This window comes from Purpureocillium lilacinum (assembly GCF_023168085.1).
Source record: "Purpureocillium lilacinum CBS 284.36 DNA, scaffold_4, whole genome shotgun sequence".
NCBI lineage: Eukaryota > Fungi > Ascomycota > Sordariomycetes > Hypocreales > Ophiocordycipitaceae > Purpureocillium > Purpureocillium lilacinum.
In genome coordinates, this window is record NW_027072114.1 from 2,426,535 (window position 1) to 2,444,225 (window position 17,691).

The window sequence follows — 17,691 nt, forward strand, 5'->3', positions numbered from 1 at the left end:
GCGATGGCGACGGCTGCGTCTCGACGTGCTGGGAGAGGTTCCTAGGCGGTGATGTAAAGTGAACACTGGAGGCTGGCATGGGGCCGCTAGGACATGCTACTAGCGACCCAGGAAAGAGACGCGAAACGACGGAAATTCTATCGCAGCAAAGGCAGCGCGACGCAATCGCAAATGCACCAGCAATTCAAGCAGACAAGCGAGAGAAGGCCAGCGCCAGGTTCGATCGCCAAGTGAGGTTCGCTGCGGGGCATGACGGGGCTGCCACTATACCCGGCGCGGCACTTGCACATCCATGGCCCGCTCGGCCGCCGCACACACGTCGGGAGGGTCACACACAGTCATTGACGATGTTGACTGGAATACAAACGATGCCCATTGAGGGGTCGTCGTAGCAAGTTCAGCTGGCTCTCCACATCAATGCTATCGTCGTGCCCAAGGCATCTAGTCCTACACATGGTTCTCCTACATGATGCCTCTTACAATTCGTCCTTGCCGGCATGCGCCGCCTTGGCCTCTGCGGGCTCACACGCCGCAGGCGTGCCAACCTCCATCTTGTAGACGCACTTCTCCGCCTCGCTGACCCTCCAGAGCTCCTCCTTCTCCGCGCACCCCAGCCAGACGTCCGTCCGTCGCTGAGGTCCGTTCCAGCACCCTTGTCCGTTATCGTAGCGCATCACCATCCTCTCGCCCTTGCCCAGGCTCTTGCCGTCGAGGCGCTCCTCGTCGTCGGCCATTTCGCGGTCGATGCGCACAAAGTTGCCCATGTTGGTGTTGCCGTGGCCCTTCTTGGAGTTCTGCGATGTCCGCTCCAGCCACGTGAGCTCGTACGTGTACTCGCCCGCCTCGATGCTGACCGTCTTGCCCTTGAGGGCGCGGAAGATGTCTTCGGGGCCGTAGTCCTTCTTCAAGTCCTCCTGCTCGTCATCTCGGCTCCGAATCTTGTCATTGAGCTCGCGGTCAGCGGCCTCGACGGCCTCGCGAGCCGCCTTGACGAGGTGCGACTCAGAGCCAGGCTTCGCAGAGTCGGCTAGCATGCCGTTCTGGATAAGCCACACTCGCAGCGAGTCGACTTTGTCGTGAATCAGGTTGCGAAGGAAGGTTGGCAAGTACGCCTCGAAATTGTACACTGGGAGAGGGTGTTAGGGGCCTAGGCGGCGAATCGTCTGCCAAGTCAGAGCACTTACGGATATCGGTGTCGTCACCCAGCTCCTCAAACTCCTTCCAGTTCACGCCAATCGTGTCGCTGTCCTCCTTGAGAACCTCTTCAATCTCCGAGTCGGGAATTTGGTCCTTGACATCCGTCTCCTGGCGTGCGGAGTAGTCCTCAAATGACTTGACGGCAGCCTTGACGCCCTCGTCGTTGAAATTGGGATTGTACTCTTCTTTGAACTTGCGCAGGATGGTCTCCAGCTCATCGACTTGAGCGCGCAGGTGATTGCGTTGCTGAAGGACACCGTCGAGGGTGTTGCGCAGCTCGTTGACCCGTGTTTTGGCCACGCCGACAAGGACGCCAAGCTTGCCTCCGCCACCTTCGCCGCGGACCACCTTGCCCTTCTCCTGAAGCTCAACAGCGGCGAGCTTCTTCTGCAGGTCCGCTTTCTTGGCCTCGAGCTCCTTGATCTCGTCGATGTGGTCTGCCAGCCGCACCTCCACGCGTCGGCGCAGCTCCTTGGCCTCCTTGGCCATCGTCTTCCTCTTCTTCTCCGCCTTCTCCATGTTTTTGCGTTTCTCTTCCTCCAGCTTTCGATGCTCCTTGCCGATCTCATCGCAGCGGTTCTCGCACTTTATGCCTCCAACGCCCGCAAATTCCTCGGAGCCATCGCAGCACAGGTCGTAGTCGCACACGCCATCGTTTACGTACACAAAGGGCACATAAGAGCCAATGTGGCCCTTGTTGACGCACCAGAAGCCTGGGAGCGCATTCTTAGTGCTCGTGCTGCCAGAGGGCGAGCCGGGCAAGGGCTGCTGTGGCGAGAGAGGGTCGAGGTAGGCACAGGCGGCCGTGCCTGGCTCGTCGGACCCGTCGGGGCAATCGCACGTGTTGTCGTTGACTCGATCCCAGCTGAGCTTTATGGATGCATCCGTAACGCAAGTGAACTCGGTTTTGCTAACATAGTACGACTCAACTGCACCGCGGGTCAGCAATTGCAGTGCTCTTCGTGGCCACCGCGCCTCGACGGCAGCTGAGCGGATGGTGCAGGACACGGGCGGACTGACATTCTGGGCCGACACCGCGCGGCAGGCTGCCCGCAGCAGCCGCGGTAACGGAAGAAATGGCGCCCAGCAGCACCAGGGACCGTGGCTGCTGCATCGTGAGACGACAACTTTGGTGTTGATGTTGAGGTGAACGCTGAAGCTGGAGAGGGTTGGAGCTCCCCTGTTCGCTGCAACAGAACACGGTGACCGATCCGCCACACTAGCCGTTCCAGGGGGGGGGCAGTTGGCTGGGCTGCTGTTGTGGGGCCGTTCGTCAAGCGCCGCAAGTGCTGTGTCAGGCGGCAAAAACTCGGCCAGCTGGCGGCAGCCCAATGGAGGGGCAGTCCCGGGCCTGCCTGAGACGAGATCGAAGGTCGGGTCGGTCCAGCGACCCCGGCCAGTGAACAAAACCCCTCCAACTTTTTCCACGCCCCCCAAAAAAGTTCACCACCCCACCTCATTGCTTCCCCGACCTTTCCAGCTTCGACACGCGAAGCATCATGGCGACAACGCTGGAAGAGGACGTCGCCAGCCTGAACGCTATTGTCGCCTCGGCTCTCTCTCTCTTCACCAAGCTCAAGGACGTCTTGGAGCAGATATGCCCTCCCTCGCCCTCGCCGAATATGACTTCCTCGAAGGCAGCGCGTGGTCCACAGCATATCTCCCCGCCGGCGATCAGTGCCCTCCCTCTCGCTAAAGACTGTGCAGACCTCATCAAGGCACACAGCAGCAAGGTCGCGCTATTCCTCACCAACGATCCCTACAATCCCAGCGCGGTGGTCTCCGTGATCAGACAATTGATGGAATCTCCAGTGCCGGGACTGGTGGCAGCTGCACAGGCCTGCACCGAGGAAGACTATACGCTGCTGTTTCGAAGAGACCTCATTTTCCGCGCCAAACAAGTTCTGGAACGGCTGATAGATCTTCTGAAATGGGTTCCACTTGACGGCCGTCTTGCTGATGCCAGCAACAGTCCTCATCTTCTCATTGGTAAGCTCTGGAGCGCCTGCGAAGCGCTCGTGGCCATGGCTTCGCTGGGCGTCGCGGGCCACATTGCCCAATTGATGAGGCAGTGGAAGGAAACACTCAGGGACATCAAGGCTGAGCTGAAGGATTGGAGTGAAGAGGTTCCCGATGAGGATCAGGGCGACAACCAGGACGAGCACAGCGACGACGCTAACTCCGACATCGACGCCCAGGACCTCGCCGACCAGCTTATGAGCGGGCCCGCTCCCATCCCTTGCGGCGATCCGAACGAGATTCGTCCCCGACTAAACGTTGTCATTAAGCGGCTTGGCCTCATGACTCTGTTTTATGGCGCCGTCATTAAGCGACGCATCACAACGGCTCCCGAATTGCCTCCCGCCCTACGCTTTACCGCCATCAAGACCACCGATCGACTCGAGGAGGCGGCCAATATCCTTGCGTTGCTGCCGGATCGTTTCGAAGCCGTTGCCCTTACCCTCTACGAGCCAAACACAAGAAAGGCCGACGAGGTCATGGACTTGGTCACGCGCGAGACGGCTGCTGTCCGCGACTTGCTAAAGACGGACTGGGAAGGCAAAGACGACGAGTTCACTGCGTGGTCGAAGAAGTTCGAAGACGAGTTCATGCGATGCGGACGAGAGGACGCGGTGCAACGCGACCCGGAACCCCAGCCCGCGACTTGAAAGAGGAGCAAACCGACTCCCTACCCCTTCAATCCCCGTCGTCAAAGCCAAGTCGCTCAGAATTGACCCTGGCATTAGCACCGCCGCCCTCTCTCGCCGTCTTTCACGCGCTGTCTATCATCCTCGTTGCCGCCGTCGCCCGCACCCGCTGCCCGATCCCGCAACTGGAGGAGCTTGATCCAGATGATGTCTCGTTTTCTGCCCACCTTGGGCGCTGTCTGTTGCTTGACGTACTCGACCACCGGCTGTCCATCGCGGCTCGAGCCTTGAGCTTGAGCGTCTTTAGCAGGCTTGGGATCCTCCATCCCCGTCTTGCTTGTGGACGATAGTGTTGGCGACGTTATCGGCGCTCGCCGCGCAAATGAGGGCTCTTCCTCGATTGTAATGTTTAGTGGTTGGCGCAGGTCGTGCTTTTGGCCAGCGCCACAACAGCGATCATGGGAGGAATAGACAAAACAAAAAACGACAGAGCGTAATGAGCTAATAGAGAATTGACGACAACGTGTACGAGTTCAGAATCAGTGAAAGGAACCGGAGCGCCTTACTTTTATGATATTCTTGACCGCTGGTAAAACTCGCGTCGTCGGGGCATGCGCAACCACACAGCAGCAGGACGTTGGACACACGCGCATGTGCCTTGCGTCCCGATCGGGAAGCATCACGCGCGTGCACGCTCGCCATTCGGTGATGCGCAACCCCCCCGTCCCCCACCACCACCACCACCACCACCACCATGGATCCCCCGTCAGACCGTCACCCAACAGTCTGGAAAGACGACTCAGCCCACATACGCGGCTTCGTCATAATGACATTGGATGGAGTGGCAACGTTTCGCTACCGTTACTGGCTTCTCTAGAGCCTATACTTGCGTCATGTACATAATACTTCGCACACGAGGCATGAATGGGGCATCTGGGGCAGAGAAGAGACCGTCACCGACCAAGGATGTTACAGCAGTGTATTCGATGGGGAGTACCTTCCCCCTTTGAACGGACGATACAGTGGATGCAGACACAGACATTGCAACCGGCAAAGTGTTGAGAGATTCTCTGATATTGACGGCAGCAGCGCTCGAGGTGGGTTTTCCCTATATCCCACAAGACTACGACGCTGCCCATACCTCATTCGCCTAGAATTCACCCATTGCTCGTTGTAATACCATCATCATGCTGCTGTATACAAAATACAAGGCCTTCAATAAGCGCCGAGACTTGCTCTCGTCGCTTCATCCGTCTCCCCTCAAGCAAGGTACACCACCACAGCTTGCTTTCATTGCGCGATGGGCGTCGCGTGCTCCATGACGTTGGAATGCCCCAGTCGCTTGTCCTCCGTCTTGGACTCCTCCATTGGTACTGGCGTCTCCGGCGTCAAAGTGACCTCCGGAGACAGCGCTATGCAACGGCTGTTTTCGGCGCTGTCGCTGGCAGACGACACTTCGGGCGTGAGCGTAACCTGCGGGGGAAGAGTAATGGTCTTTTCCAGGTCCTCGACATTGTCCGCGGCTCCACCAGTGCGTTTCTCTGATTCACGAGCTTCAACGTGCTCCGCTTCGGCCTCTTCCTTTTCGTCTTCCTTCACCTGCGACAGTGGTCGGCCCGAGCCGTCATGCGCACCCTGAGGAGCTTCGGCACTCTCACTTGTGCCAGCATGTGCCGATCCGTCGTCGATGTTGACGCCAACGAGCTCCGCCAAGCTTCGAAAGTTGAACAACGGTTCATTGCCGTCTCCGTCATCGCTTCGACCCTGACGGGTGTTTGCGGTGCCTTCGGGCCCAACGAAGCCAGTACCGGAAAAGCTGCCTGATGGTGTGTCGGCAAGGGAGGACCCAAGGGAAGATGCGTTGCTCATCTGCCGTAAATGGGATCCTCCGCGAGAGCTCGTCGTAGGAATCGGGAGTGAAGCCCCAGAGGCGGTCGCAGGGGTTGTCGGTTCAGACGCGCCTCTGTCAACGCCCTTGCCCTTGCCAACTCCATTCTCGCCCTTGTCCTCGTGCTCCGATGCCGGTGATTCGTCGCCTCGCGGAGACTGTGACGTTCCAGGGACGGTGATTTCCATCCTCAGGTTGCTTGCGGCACTGTTTCCCCTCCTCCGGCCAAGTCCAAGGGAGAGGCTGCTGCCACTAGCACCGCTCAAGCCTCCTCCATATGGATCTTTGCTTTGCTTCTTCTGTGCCTTTCGCTCGGCCTGTTGGCGTTTCTTAGCCTCCTTTCTGATAGCCTTCTCCTCCTTCCGCTTGCGCTCCTCTTCGCTGGCCAGTGACAGTCGTACCGCCTCCATGAACATCATCTCTTCTAGTTCTTCCATTCTGGTCCGCCTGGTACCATCTCCTTGGCCAGCGGATGACCCCCGCTCACCAGGCTCCAGACCGTCGGGCGCGCCAATGGCCGAAGTACTGTTTTCGGGCCCGGGCGTGCTCGTGCCGTTGCTGCCGGTACCGTTATTCCTACGACCGAACCGTCCGCCACGCAAGAGCGAACGTTGTTCGGTTCCGCCTACCAAAAACGCCGCTGTATGAAGGGCCGTCGCTGCTGCGGCGCGGCGGGCCTGATGTGCCCGTGCGGACGCCAGCTTAGTCGCCCAATCCGGTCGCACGCGGTCCGTGGTGATGACACCTGGGGCTGTCGCCGACAAGCTGTGTGTTCGCCTTCGTCCGTGTTGCTGCGGCGACGTAGGTGGCAAGGTTGAGTTGAGCGAGCTCTGGGACGACATGGCTGTTGACCCAAAGTTGGAGGACGACGCCGTGTAGACCAAGCCTCGTCGGAATGGCGGGGCCTCGTACGTGACACCAAATTCGGGTTGCTGGCAGTAAGGGCAAGCCGCTGGCTCCGAGATAAGCATCTCTGGCGGGTCGTCGGGATTCAGGCCCTCGTTGGGATCCCGCGCAGCACCGTCAGGGTGGTGCTCGGGCAGATGCGGGTCGGCGCGCTTGATCTGGACAAAGCACTCGCTGCAAATGGGCTGGTCGCAGCAGCGGGTGCGATTGAGGTAGGGGGGATAAGAAAGGAAACAGATGGGGCACTCCGAGGCGTCCTTGTACAGGTAGACCTCGATCGGTTGACCGTTGACGAACGGATCGTGCGGCAGCATCACCTCTTTCGGCGCCAAATCAGTGGATGAAGCATTCCGGGAGCTCACGCTCAGAGCAGCTGCAAGTGCCTTTGCCCTTGGCTTGATCGATGAGCTCTTCACCGTACCTCCAGCCGTAGGAGACGGCAAGTTGGACCCATTGGCTGATTCGCTGCGATCCGAGGCTGCCGACATCGTGCGGGGCCCCATAGGTACCGTGAGATTGTTGAGATTCTGTGTGGATGCAGACGGTGGTGGCGCGGGACGGGGCATCAGCTCGGGATCCGGCGGCGCATCAGCCGCCGGTATGGGGAGACCGCGGGCTGCCGCAACGAGTTGATGTTCCGCCCAGCTTTCAGACCAGTCATTCAGGCCACGCCAGAAGGGTGCAATCTTTCGCTCGACCTGAAGCTTGGGTTAGATCTGCAAGATTGTCGGGGAAACAGACACGGCAAGCAACTCACCTGCAGTTGCCTCACAACTGGTTTGCTGAAGTCTTCGGTGCCAGTGTATGTACCCAAGGTGACAAGGAAGCCACCGTCGATGTGCTCTTCGCGCATGCTGCGCTCTCGCTCCTTGGCACGAGCAACGCGCTCTCGTTCTAGCCTCCGTGCCTCTCGCTCCTGTCGTGTCTCCCGACGTTCAAATGGAGCATCCTGGCGTTCACGGTCGCGAGAGCCGGTTTGCAGGCTGAGAAGGCCGCCGAGGTCGCCTCGACTCATGCGGCGGGGTCGGCCATCGTTGCGGCGTGCATCTAGGCCTTCGGCACCGTCGCCGCGCGACTCTTTTGTGTTTGAATTGCCCATGGTAGTATATTAGGTTGCAGCGAGCTCGGATCGATAGGAATCGTAGCAGTTGACGACAAAGGCAAAGAGCCTCAGCGGAGGTCAAGGTTCCAAGTTTGAGTCGATCGGGCTCAAAGTTGAAGGGGATGGGCTCGAAGGAGCACGTCCAAGAGCACCTCGGAGCACCTGCTACCAGGATTGTGCACCCAGTCCTAGCAAACAAGAAGGCGGGTGAAGGCAGAGCAAACGAGGCGGTGGCACAAAGGGTCGGTGTGCTCGGGAAGTCGGCGGCCGTATGCGCGTACAAGTCGAGCACGCAGGAGTCGGCAGTCTACACGCCCCGGCGAGACGGAAAGGCGCTCAGATTGCGGGCGCCGTCAGCAGGTTCATGTCGGTGCGGGCGGGGGCCTCTGGGAACTGCTGCGGGAGGGTCGTCGTCGAGATCGCGAGCGAGGCCGTCGTCGTCGGTCGATGCTGCCGGCGGATGACGGGAGAAGAAACAAGCGGCCTAATCGGCAACGGAGCGATGAAACAACGAGAGGCGGCCGCCGTGGGGGAGGAGGGTGGGAGGTGGAGCAGCCCGAGCAGGTCGGGTGAGCACTGGTGAGACCAAGGTATAAAGCGTGTGCTAAAGACGACGGGCGACGTGGTGCACAAAGTCTGTCGGGACAGCTCCACGCGACCTGAAAACGCAGAAACCTTGTAATGCTCGCCGTGGGGCGCGATGGAGAGCAGGACGCTGGCGGGAAGGGGCGAAGCGGTCACAGCTCGGGGGAGGACAAAGTCGTCGTCGTCGCCGTCGTTGGCACCGGGACGCTCGAGGTACTGGCGGTTGGCCGGAAGGCGGGACGGCCACGGCGGATGGCGTTCGCTGCTGGAGGTACGAGGGAAAATATACGGAGTACACCCGCCTCGTATGCGCGGGACCAAGAGCGGCCAGACCGATACCGCACTCTTTGGCGCAGGCTCCCCGGAAAACAATGTACCTGTCAAGTACCTACGGTACCTTCCGTGGGGCCGCCCCAAGCAGGTGGTGACAGGCGGCAGTATCAGATGCAACAGGCCGCTCCAGACCCGTCAGAAGACTCCTCCAACCCCAACAAGGCGCTACAGCCAGCGAGCCGCACGAATCCGGCAAGCCTGAAAGCGTGTCAAGGGCACAAAGAGTCCGCTAAAAAGCCAATAACGCCAGCGGGCAAATTGCCTGTGCTCCCTTGCCCTGCTGCGTTCGCGCCTGCATCTCGGGGCCCATCTCACCAGCACCCGCCTTGCGGTGTTTGTTTGTTGGCGCTTTCCGGCGTTTCCAGTTTGCAGACCTGCTTTTGTCCTGTCGACAACACATCGTACCCTGCCGCGCCAGGTTGCTCTGGACAAAGTCCGGAGTACATACGGCCTACAAGTACCTCTGACGACTTGTTTGCCCAGCGGCACAAGTGGAGGCAATGAGGGGGAGGGACTGCAGCATTGAGACAAGGGTCACAGTCTCCACTGAGGTCATGAGCTCATCACGCCCCCGCGTGCTACCTTTCAGGGCCCCCAGACAAACAATCGTGTCGGACAGATCCATCCCTGTAGATTGCCTGCTGCGTTCCCATGTGCTCGATGTGGCGTCCAGGTCATTCTCCGTCCGCGCGCAACCCCCAACGAAGTCCTTTGGGACAGTGACCATCGAATTCGCTCGCTTGGCAGCCCGTCAAGGAACGAAAACACTCCCTGATCAACGCCTCATCAGGTTTTCCCCCGCCCTTTCTGGTCCGTGTCCTGATTCCATTTTCTGCGTGGCCAGCCACATCCGACCAAGGTCGCTTTATCCCGAGCCATCCGGGCGGTCCGGGCGCCCCTACCGGCCCCCCAGCTGTCAATCACCCAAGTGCCTGCCAGCACCACGAATGGCCTGAGGGGGGAGCTTTCGCAGGCTTGGTGGCGCATCTACGGAGCACGCGCATGTACCGTACTGTGCGCTGCACGTCTCGAGCCCATCCTTGCAGCTGGAAGCTCCCGTCGTGCAGCTACCACGCCACGGGGGCGATAAAGCTTGCGTGTCGACCTGTACACCAGGACACGCAACGTCCTGTGCGCTGTGCCACGCTCTCCGTCGTCATTGAAAGCCGAGCTGTTGCAAAGTGTGTGCTAAAAATGGCAGCGACGGCGCCTGACTCGGCATCGCCAAGCAGTCGATCGCCTTTAGTGGGAGCAGTGCCTACATGCCCGAAGACCTCAAGTCCCCAAGCCTTGGGATAGCACTGCTTGAGCAAATGTGTTCACTTGCGCACCATGTCGATCGCCCGTACGCGCCAGTACGCAACAGCCCTGCCGATGTGGGCAGCGTAGTAGAGTTGAGTCGATGGATGAAAGCCTCCCGTGCGGTACGACAGAGGTCGCAGCTTCTGGATCAATCGCAAGCTTCCCCGCCACTGTCTTGGGCTCTTGGTCAACCTTCCCCTCGGGCTCGGCACGTGTATTGCGCCACAGCAACCTCGAATGCTGGTATTCGGCTTCCCCTTGGATCTCGGTTTAGCTCATAACTAAGCCACCGTCCTATGTGCGATACCTTGTCAGGAACAGCGACGCTGCAGGGTCTCGGCATATGCCAAGCCTAACCCTCCGTGCGCCATCTTCCAAGTGCAGATAGTATGCCTGCCACTGAGCGACAACTTGCGTTCATCTCGCTGGGCAAACCCCCAAAGCGCCATGTACACATTAGGTAACGTCTTATCTTCCTGGCTCAAGAAAAACAGTGGGCAGGCAACATGGCCCGACGTAGTAGACGCACAACAAAGAATCTAGATGTGTCCCGGAAAATAGCAAATACGGTGAGCTTTGAGGGATATTATATACGTATTTCTAACCCTCTCGCCCTAGGTGCCTCGTATCTGAGATGTCCACGGGTAAATCCAGTGTTTCTTGATCCGTGCCCTCGTTCCCGACCTCTTTCGGCTAGACGCCCTCACTTGCATTGGTACGAAGCCCCGGAGATACGACTTTAGGTATCGTTCTACATGACACAGTGCCCCGTAGGGGTTGTGGTGCCTTCGCTTCATCATATCGTGAGAATACATCGTGTTGCAGCCATACCACTACTTGCATGTATCATCAAAGCAACATGAAGCTTCCACTTCCAGCCCGAAGTCTTGAGGCATAAAATTCGAGCAGCAGCTCTAGTTGATTCGGTAGAATGTGGCCCAAAATGCATTGAAACAGTCCGGCCGCCTAGACCTATGCCTTCCCGGGTATCTTCAGTACATGCTGTCCAATGCCAACTCCGTCCATGCTTCGTAAAAGGTCTATCGTTTTGGTGCCCACGCCTGCAGCCACTCTCTCATCTTGTCCAAGTTCCCCCTTTCTGCCTCGGCCGCTGCCACGCACCACTCCAAGTCCCAGACGTTCTCAGCAGCGACCATCTCCGCCAGCTTCCTTCTCTTCTGGTTTGCATCATCAACGCAAAAGTAGACCGGTTCGTTTTGGTTCGGGATATTCTCTAGCAACGGCTTAACAAGCGGCAGGGCGGCTTGGGCAGACGACCCTCTGGGCTCCAGGCCCATATTGGCGCGACCGGTCTTGCACCATTCATTGGCACAGTGTGACTTCCCGCAACCAGTCATCATCTGCTGAAGATAGCGCCTTTCTATCCGCCTCCGTAGCGCCTTGCCTTCGGGGTCATGCATGCTCACATACAATGGCCCAAAGCAGAGCGAGCAAAGGCCCATGTCGTTCCCAGGCCCTTGCCCATGGGCCGTGTTGGCACCGACTTGTCCTTTCGGCCCCACGCCATGCAATGTCCTGCCGCAATTTACGTTGCGGCAGATCTGCGGCTTTGCGCGGCTGACCTTGTCTAGTTCGTGATGCTTGAGATGAGTCTCCATGTCTCGCAGTCGCACGATCTTATCGCAGAGATGGCATTCCGTCGTTCGAGCCCCGTCCGCTAGTTCGTGGGCTGTCATGCCAGACAAGGCAACTTCTGGAGACGGGTTGAAAGGATCGCCTTCCTGTGGCACTTCAAGATGGCAAAAGCGGCACAGGATCAATTTGCCCGGGCAGACTGATGTTCGGTGCCGAGCAAGGTCCGTAAGAGAGTTCGTGGAGAATTCGCATGAAGGACATTGCCGGTCGGTGTGTAAGTCTTCGTCATGTTTTTCCTTGCTGGTCACCGAGTTGCCGTGTGCAGTGTCATGTGGACAGTGCCAGTGCGCCTCCCATTCTGTCGACCCTTTCTTGAAAACGGACTTGCAGTGCGGGCAGAGGATGTTGTTCCTCCTGCAGAAGCTCTCGTGGAGAACCATGGTCCGCTTCGGGACCCATTGCAGACAGTTCTTGCACTGCTCTTCATCTGCGCCATGGCTTTGGACACCGTCCATGGCATCGATGTTGTTGTCTTCATCGGCGTGGCCAGCCTTGGCTCGGATCGTATACGATACAGGTTCCGTTTGATGTTGCGCTCCGCTCGACCCGTGGTACGCGTGTACCGACACGAGGATTGATTCGGCACCCTGCATCTCCACATTGGATGGAGCGATTGAGATAGCTTTGCGACCGTGGTCGGCGGGATCGAAGTTTCCAAACACATGGGTCGAAGCTCGGGGCACAGTCCTTTGCTGAGACGACTTTGGTGTGACGAACAAATCGAGCATATCCTCATCCCCAACATCGCTGAGCATGATGGTAAGCGGTTGTGACCGATCCCAAGACGGCAGCACATAATCAACATAGTCGCCGGGCGAGACTTGGCCCTGTAGGTCCTTCCAAATATCAAGCTCACCGCCGGGAGAGCTCCCACCCGTGGTCGGTGGTTGGTTCTTCGTCATGATCTGGCGCATAGTCTCCCTGGCTTGCTCCTCATTGAGTGCTTCAATGTCAACCTCCAGGTCTGTGTCCACGACGCATATTGCGTCTCCTTCGGGGGCGAATTTGTCCGCCAGAAAGTTGAATGTCTCGCCTCGAACGCCATGGACCGAAAGCACGGTGTTCTTGGTAAGACACGTAAAGTTTTCTCGGAGATATCGTTCGAGCAGCGACTTCCAGTCATCTGGATTGTATCCCGCTTCGAGGGGCCGTAACCGCACATATGTGCCTTTGGACAACTGCTTGGCGTGGACGGTGATCTGAAGAGGCTCGGAAGCTACCTCTTCTGCTGTTAGATCCACAACATGGTGATCCTCCACGTCCTTCGCAGATGCCAGCTGTGCCTCCTCAATTCCCAGCGTCTCGATCAGGAAAGGGCTTAGACATAATGTTCCCTCGGGAGCGGAGAACTCGCGAATGCCGGCGAAGACAACATTGTTATTTTTCGGGTTGACCAGTCGAAACGTTAAAGGGTGTGGAAGCTGTTGGCTGTTTTCATCTTGGCCATGGCCCGCCAGAAAACCGGCGCTATATGGGTTGAAGGGATCGGTCGAGGTAAAGGTCGCTCCGGTCGGTCGTCGCGGCGATGCAGCTGCAAGGAGCTGCTCGAGGGCGGACTGAGGGAGTATGATTTTGTCGCCAGAGAGGTTCTTTATGCCGATCGAGACTGGAGGTATAACGGAGTACGCGTTGGACCAGCGAAGCTCCGGAGTCTCATCCATGGCGACAAGACGGAGAGGGTCCTCGCAGCCAAGGGGAAGGAGCGCGCGCGAGGCGGGGTTCGAGAGTGCTATCGCGAGTGGTTGACGGAAAATGCAAGACGATATCGGTCATCCATGTCTAGCAAAGCAGAAACCAGAAGAGTGAGCTTGATCAAAAGACTTTTGACTGCAATTCACAGTTTCGTGCAAAGAAACTGGATGCACCGAGACGGCTCCGTGATCAGTCAGCGAGATTCCGCCATGTTCCATGTCGTGGCGTTGATGCGTCCACGGTCACGTGCTGGCGCTCCTTCCGCGCAGAGTGCAATCACTGTCACCATTCTGCTACAGTACTGTCCAGGGAAATCTATTCTTCCCATTAGGATTCTGAACTCCACGGTTCTTTGGTCCTCCAAGGCAGTTGTTCACAGCATTCTCGGGCAGGACTGCGACGCGATCAGAGCTTGGTGGTCAAGCAGCGTGCCGCAGCTCCTCCGCCGCACTAGCAATTTCTCCCCGAGACCAACGCGACGATGGATGCAGCAACCCCCCGCCCGCGGCGCCCCTCCGGTGCTCGGGCCGGCCCCGGGGTTGATGAGCTCCACCTGCAGCTAACGCAATGACGACGGCTGTCCGGCAGGGTTGATGGCTTCATTCTCGGACTTCTTCCCCGACGAACGGCCGAGACCATGAACATGCACAGCACGAAGCAGCCAGACAGGCATCCCTGCCGCCTCGCTCGCTAACGGCGACGCCACGCATTCGCGCGACAGGTCCCGACATGCACGGGAGAGAGATGGATCTGGGGGGGCCTGCTGGGCGGCCATCTGAGAGCCACCAAGGAGATGGACTGATCATCATGCCAGCTGGTCGACAGCGGGTCAGCTGAGGCAACGCGACCACTGGCGCGCCTGGCAATCAGTGTCAGGGCCCTGACCCCCATCATGGCATCCCAGCAAGGTGAGCCGGGGCAGGGTAAGGTAGCAGTTGCAGTCACAACGGGGCCTGCAAGGTGAGAGAGAGGACGCGCCAGATCTGGTGGTGGTGCTGGTATTAGTGAAGCCTGGCGGCGACGCCAACACACCAACCCGCTACATAAACGCATTACGTCTAGACTGCCGATTCGTTGCGGGACCCCCAACACGCGGCGCCTCTGTCACTCGACGGCTGGTGTCAACGGGGGACGGGCTCAGGTTGACCGCCTCTGGCGCCGGACGAAATGGTCGCGACTGCGCGCTGGCACGGCACCCTCTGAACGGCCGAGTGGACCGATAAGCCTCGACGTCCACCCACTGGCGGCCCCGAGGCAAGATACAGAGATCCTGGACCCCGTTGGTTCGCCTGTCCGCACCGGTGCGGCCTTGCCTGACTGGCCTGACCTGGCCCACCAAGCTCACCTTGGCTGCCCTCGCCACTGGGAGGAGGCCCGGAGCGGACGGTCTACCCCCAGCAGTGAGACAAAAAGCGTGGACCTCTGTGTACCCAGTAAGACGGAGCTCAACGAGCACGACAGTTGATAACTCGCCGGGCGCCCAACACACGTCTCGCCTGCTCCCCCCTTTCGCTTCTTGGCTTCAGTCATATCCAGAAACACGCAGCTGCCCAAGCCATTTCCACTGCAACCCTGTACAGACCGCGGCCGGGCAATCCAAGGGAGCTTCGTCATCGTCATCGACGACACACAGACGTCTCGACGCCAGGACGTAACCATCCGCAGAGCTACCCAATCCCACCCCAGCTGCTGTTTCAGCGAATGGCCAGTGCCTTACCCAGCCGCGTTTGAGCGGCGGAATGCAATTTGGACCGTGTCTCACAGAGCCATCAAACGCGCAGTCTCTAAACGATTACGGTCAGCGGTACGTGCGCTTCCCCAGCTGCACCTTAAGCTTAATTATTTGTCGATGTCTTTATTCCACTGTGACGCACACCCCGGCATCTAGGCAATAATAGATCTGGGACACAATCTGGGACCAATCTGGCACAGCTCCCGCCTTCTTTAAGCCCCCTTGATCCTCATCTCACTGCACCCCTGGCTCTCATTTCACCAGCTGCTTTCTCTCATTTGCATATATAGCGGAATCCCCCAAGAGTCGTAGACTGACTGGCATCAAAGGCATTTGTAGCGACACCGCACGACGTATCGTGAACCGCAACCTTGTGCAACATACAAACGATCAGTTCCATTCGCACGTACTATACGGCTTCTCGTCTTTCACTTCAAACTCTTCTCTTCTCTGCGTGGTCCCTGGCAGCCTGACATGAGCCAAGCTACCGTCGACAGTCAAACGCGTGAAGAGCTCGAGATAACAACATCATCCTTAAACCTCTTCGACATCCTCCACAACTCTCTCATCCTCCGCAATACCGTTCCCCACCTTCCTGTCTCCAGCATTCTGAACCTCGCAGCTACCGACCGATCCTTCCGGGCTTTGATCAACCAGACTCCAGGCGTCTTCAGACACCTTGACCTCACGCGAGTCAAAACCGCCCAATTCGACATCGACGAGATTGATCGCGGCGGCCAGATCTGGCGCAATGTGCAGCTCGACGAGTATCTGACCGAGGATGAGTAAGGCACGACGAATGTTTCTCATCCGACCACAAATGGGCTGACCGACTCAGTTTCTACTCTGGGCCGCTGAGAGGAGTCTTCTCGACCCTCAAGCGACACAACATCTTGCAGGATGTACAGACCCTGATCCTCGACGGCCTCTCCGTCACATCGGAGCTGTGCTACGACATCATCAATGACCCATCTTTCAACGTGCGCATCCTGTCCATTCGCGATGCCAAAAACCTGAATCAGGGTAAGCTGCGTGGCGCGCTGCAGTACGCATGCCGTACGACCCGCCCGGACAACACGCCGCGCCTGAAGGCTCTGTACGTGTTCGGCTCCAAGGATGCGGCGCCGGTCGATGACTCGACGTCTGGAGCAACCACTACCGGGCAGCGCCCTCATAACGGCCATCCCCATGGATCGTCCATCAGTGCAGGTTGGAACCAGAAGAGCCAGTTGGCTCTGACAAGCGCGCTTCGTCGTGAAGGCGACGCCTGGTGGTCCAAGAAGGGCCGGATCATCTCGCGTCCAATCTCGAACGAATGGGTGAACTGCATGGTTGCCTGTGAAGGGCTCATAGCGTTCGATGCCGTCCTGTGCCACGGCCCTCGCCATCGTAACTCGCCTGTCTTCGGGAAGACACCGTTCCCTCTTCGCGTCGATTCCAACGAGCCGGCAGTCGCCACCTACGCAGTGTCTGGATGCGAGAGCTGTGGTAAGGCGCCTGAGGGGTTGCACCACCCGCAGACGAGTCAGCCGATGAGTCTCCCATTACTCGCGCCGCCTCCGGTGCTCTCCTCTTCAATTCGCGCCGCGACCTCACCGCACCACCACCGGGGCTCAAACGAGACACACCACGAGGAGCTCAGCTTTGTTGCTCGGTGCATGGACTGCCTTCGGGAGCGATACTGCGCCGGCTGCCACAAGTGGTGGTGCGAGGATTGCTACCAACTCCCTGGGCAATATGCGGCGTCAGGTGCGGAAGTGAGCAACATTGTCGTCGTCGAGCCCGAAGAGGGCGAGAATGATGACGCAGCCGTGAGTGTGTCCGAGAGCCTGCAGACGATTGCCATCACCGCGACCCCAAAATTCAAGGTACGACATCACCACTGTCACCAGTGTCTCACCGGGAGCGAGCCGGCAGCGTGAAGTACTAGGGGCACAAGGTGTAGCGTGACATGGGCTGTCCACCGCCCGTGTCTCGAGCAAGCCTTCTCCAAATTGTATGCGCAAACCGGCTCAATCTTTCTTTCCCCTCTCTTTCGCTTCACAGGAATTTCGTCGTTCTGGTATGATATTATGCCTTTAAAAAAGGGTTTGCTGACGGCGGCATCGTGCAGAACCGCATTGCAAAGAGCTGCTGGGAATGCGGCAACAACGTAAGCTACCGCCGTGTTGCGCCTTGCCATGCCGAGTTGAACACTGACGTGTAGTTGCCAGTGCGATTCTTGCATTGATCGGACCCAGCGTGTGTGCAGAAAGTGCTGCGCCGGGTACTGCATCATCCACAACGAAGGGTCTTCAGCGACGCACGTAAGTCTCTTCCTAAGACCCAACACACTGTTGTTCCATGCTAACATTCTGCGCAGTGTGACTGTATGTCTGCCTTTGCGGAACCTCATGTCAAGACTTTTGGGCACCGAACTTGATGCTAACCATCTGCATAGGGTGCGTGTCGCGCGGGCGCGGCCTCGGCCGTCTGTAGACCTGATGCCGGCCTTGGCAGGACGCGGCACACAACAACACGGCATGAATGTAACCCTCACTGGGCGACTGGGGTGACACCCGGCTGGGCGGCGCCTTGCCCTTCGGGGATACCGAAACTGCGGCCTTCGAAACTTGGGTTGACCGGAAGATCATGCCCAATGTCGGCGACG

General features: G+C 58.5%; 5 protein-coding genes across 5 annotated transcripts; 2 read left to right on the top strand and 3 right to left on the bottom strand.

The window, feature by feature from the left end:
• Positions 1–476: 476 nt before the first annotated feature.
• PLICBS_005918 (uncharacterized protein) lies at positions 477–2,311 on the bottom strand (the record flags this gene model as incomplete). The annotated part of the gene is made up of 3 exons (XM_018319649.2): positions 477–1,126; positions 1,185–2,126; positions 2,218–2,311. 3 exons carry the CDS (start codon positions 2,309–2,311, stop codon positions 477–479), a joined length of 1,686 nt encoding a protein of 561 aa, XP_018182123.2.
• Positions 2,312–2,696: 385 nt separating this feature from the next.
• Positions 2,697–3,866, top strand: PLICBS_005919 (uncharacterized protein; the record flags this gene model as incomplete). The annotated part of the gene is made up of 1 exon (XM_018319650.2): positions 2,697–3,866. One exon carries the CDS (start codon positions 2,697–2,699, stop codon positions 3,864–3,866), a length of 1,170 nt encoding a protein of 389 aa, XP_018182124.2.
• Positions 3,867–5,135: 1,269 nt separating this feature from the next.
• On the bottom strand, positions 5,136–7,738 carry PLICBS_005920 (SNF1-interacting protein; the record flags this gene model as incomplete). Its single annotated transcript, XM_018319651.2, has 2 exons — positions 5,136–7,337; positions 7,397–7,738. The coding sequence occupies 2 exons, from the start codon at positions 7,736–7,738 to the stop codon at positions 5,136–5,138; spliced, it is 2,544 nt and encodes an 847-aa protein (XP_018182125.2).
• Positions 7,739–11,001: 3,263 nt separating this feature from the next.
• On the bottom strand, positions 11,002–13,278 carry PLICBS_005921 (uncharacterized protein; the record flags this gene model as incomplete). Its single annotated transcript, XM_018319652.2, has 1 exon — positions 11,002–13,278. One exon carries the CDS (start codon positions 13,276–13,278, stop codon positions 11,002–11,004), a length of 2,277 nt encoding a protein of 758 aa, XP_018182126.2.
• Positions 13,279–15,515: 2,237 nt separating this feature from the next.
• PLICBS_005922 (uncharacterized protein) lies at positions 15,516–17,519 on the top strand (the record flags this gene model as incomplete). Its single annotated transcript, XM_018319654.2, has 6 exons — positions 15,516–15,826; positions 15,880–16,909; positions 17,155–17,193; positions 17,255–17,347; positions 17,404–17,410; positions 17,482–17,519. 6 exons carry the CDS (start codon positions 15,516–15,518, stop codon positions 17,517–17,519), a joined length of 1,518 nt encoding a protein of 505 aa, XP_018182128.1.
• Positions 17,520–17,691: the final 172 nt, after the last annotated feature.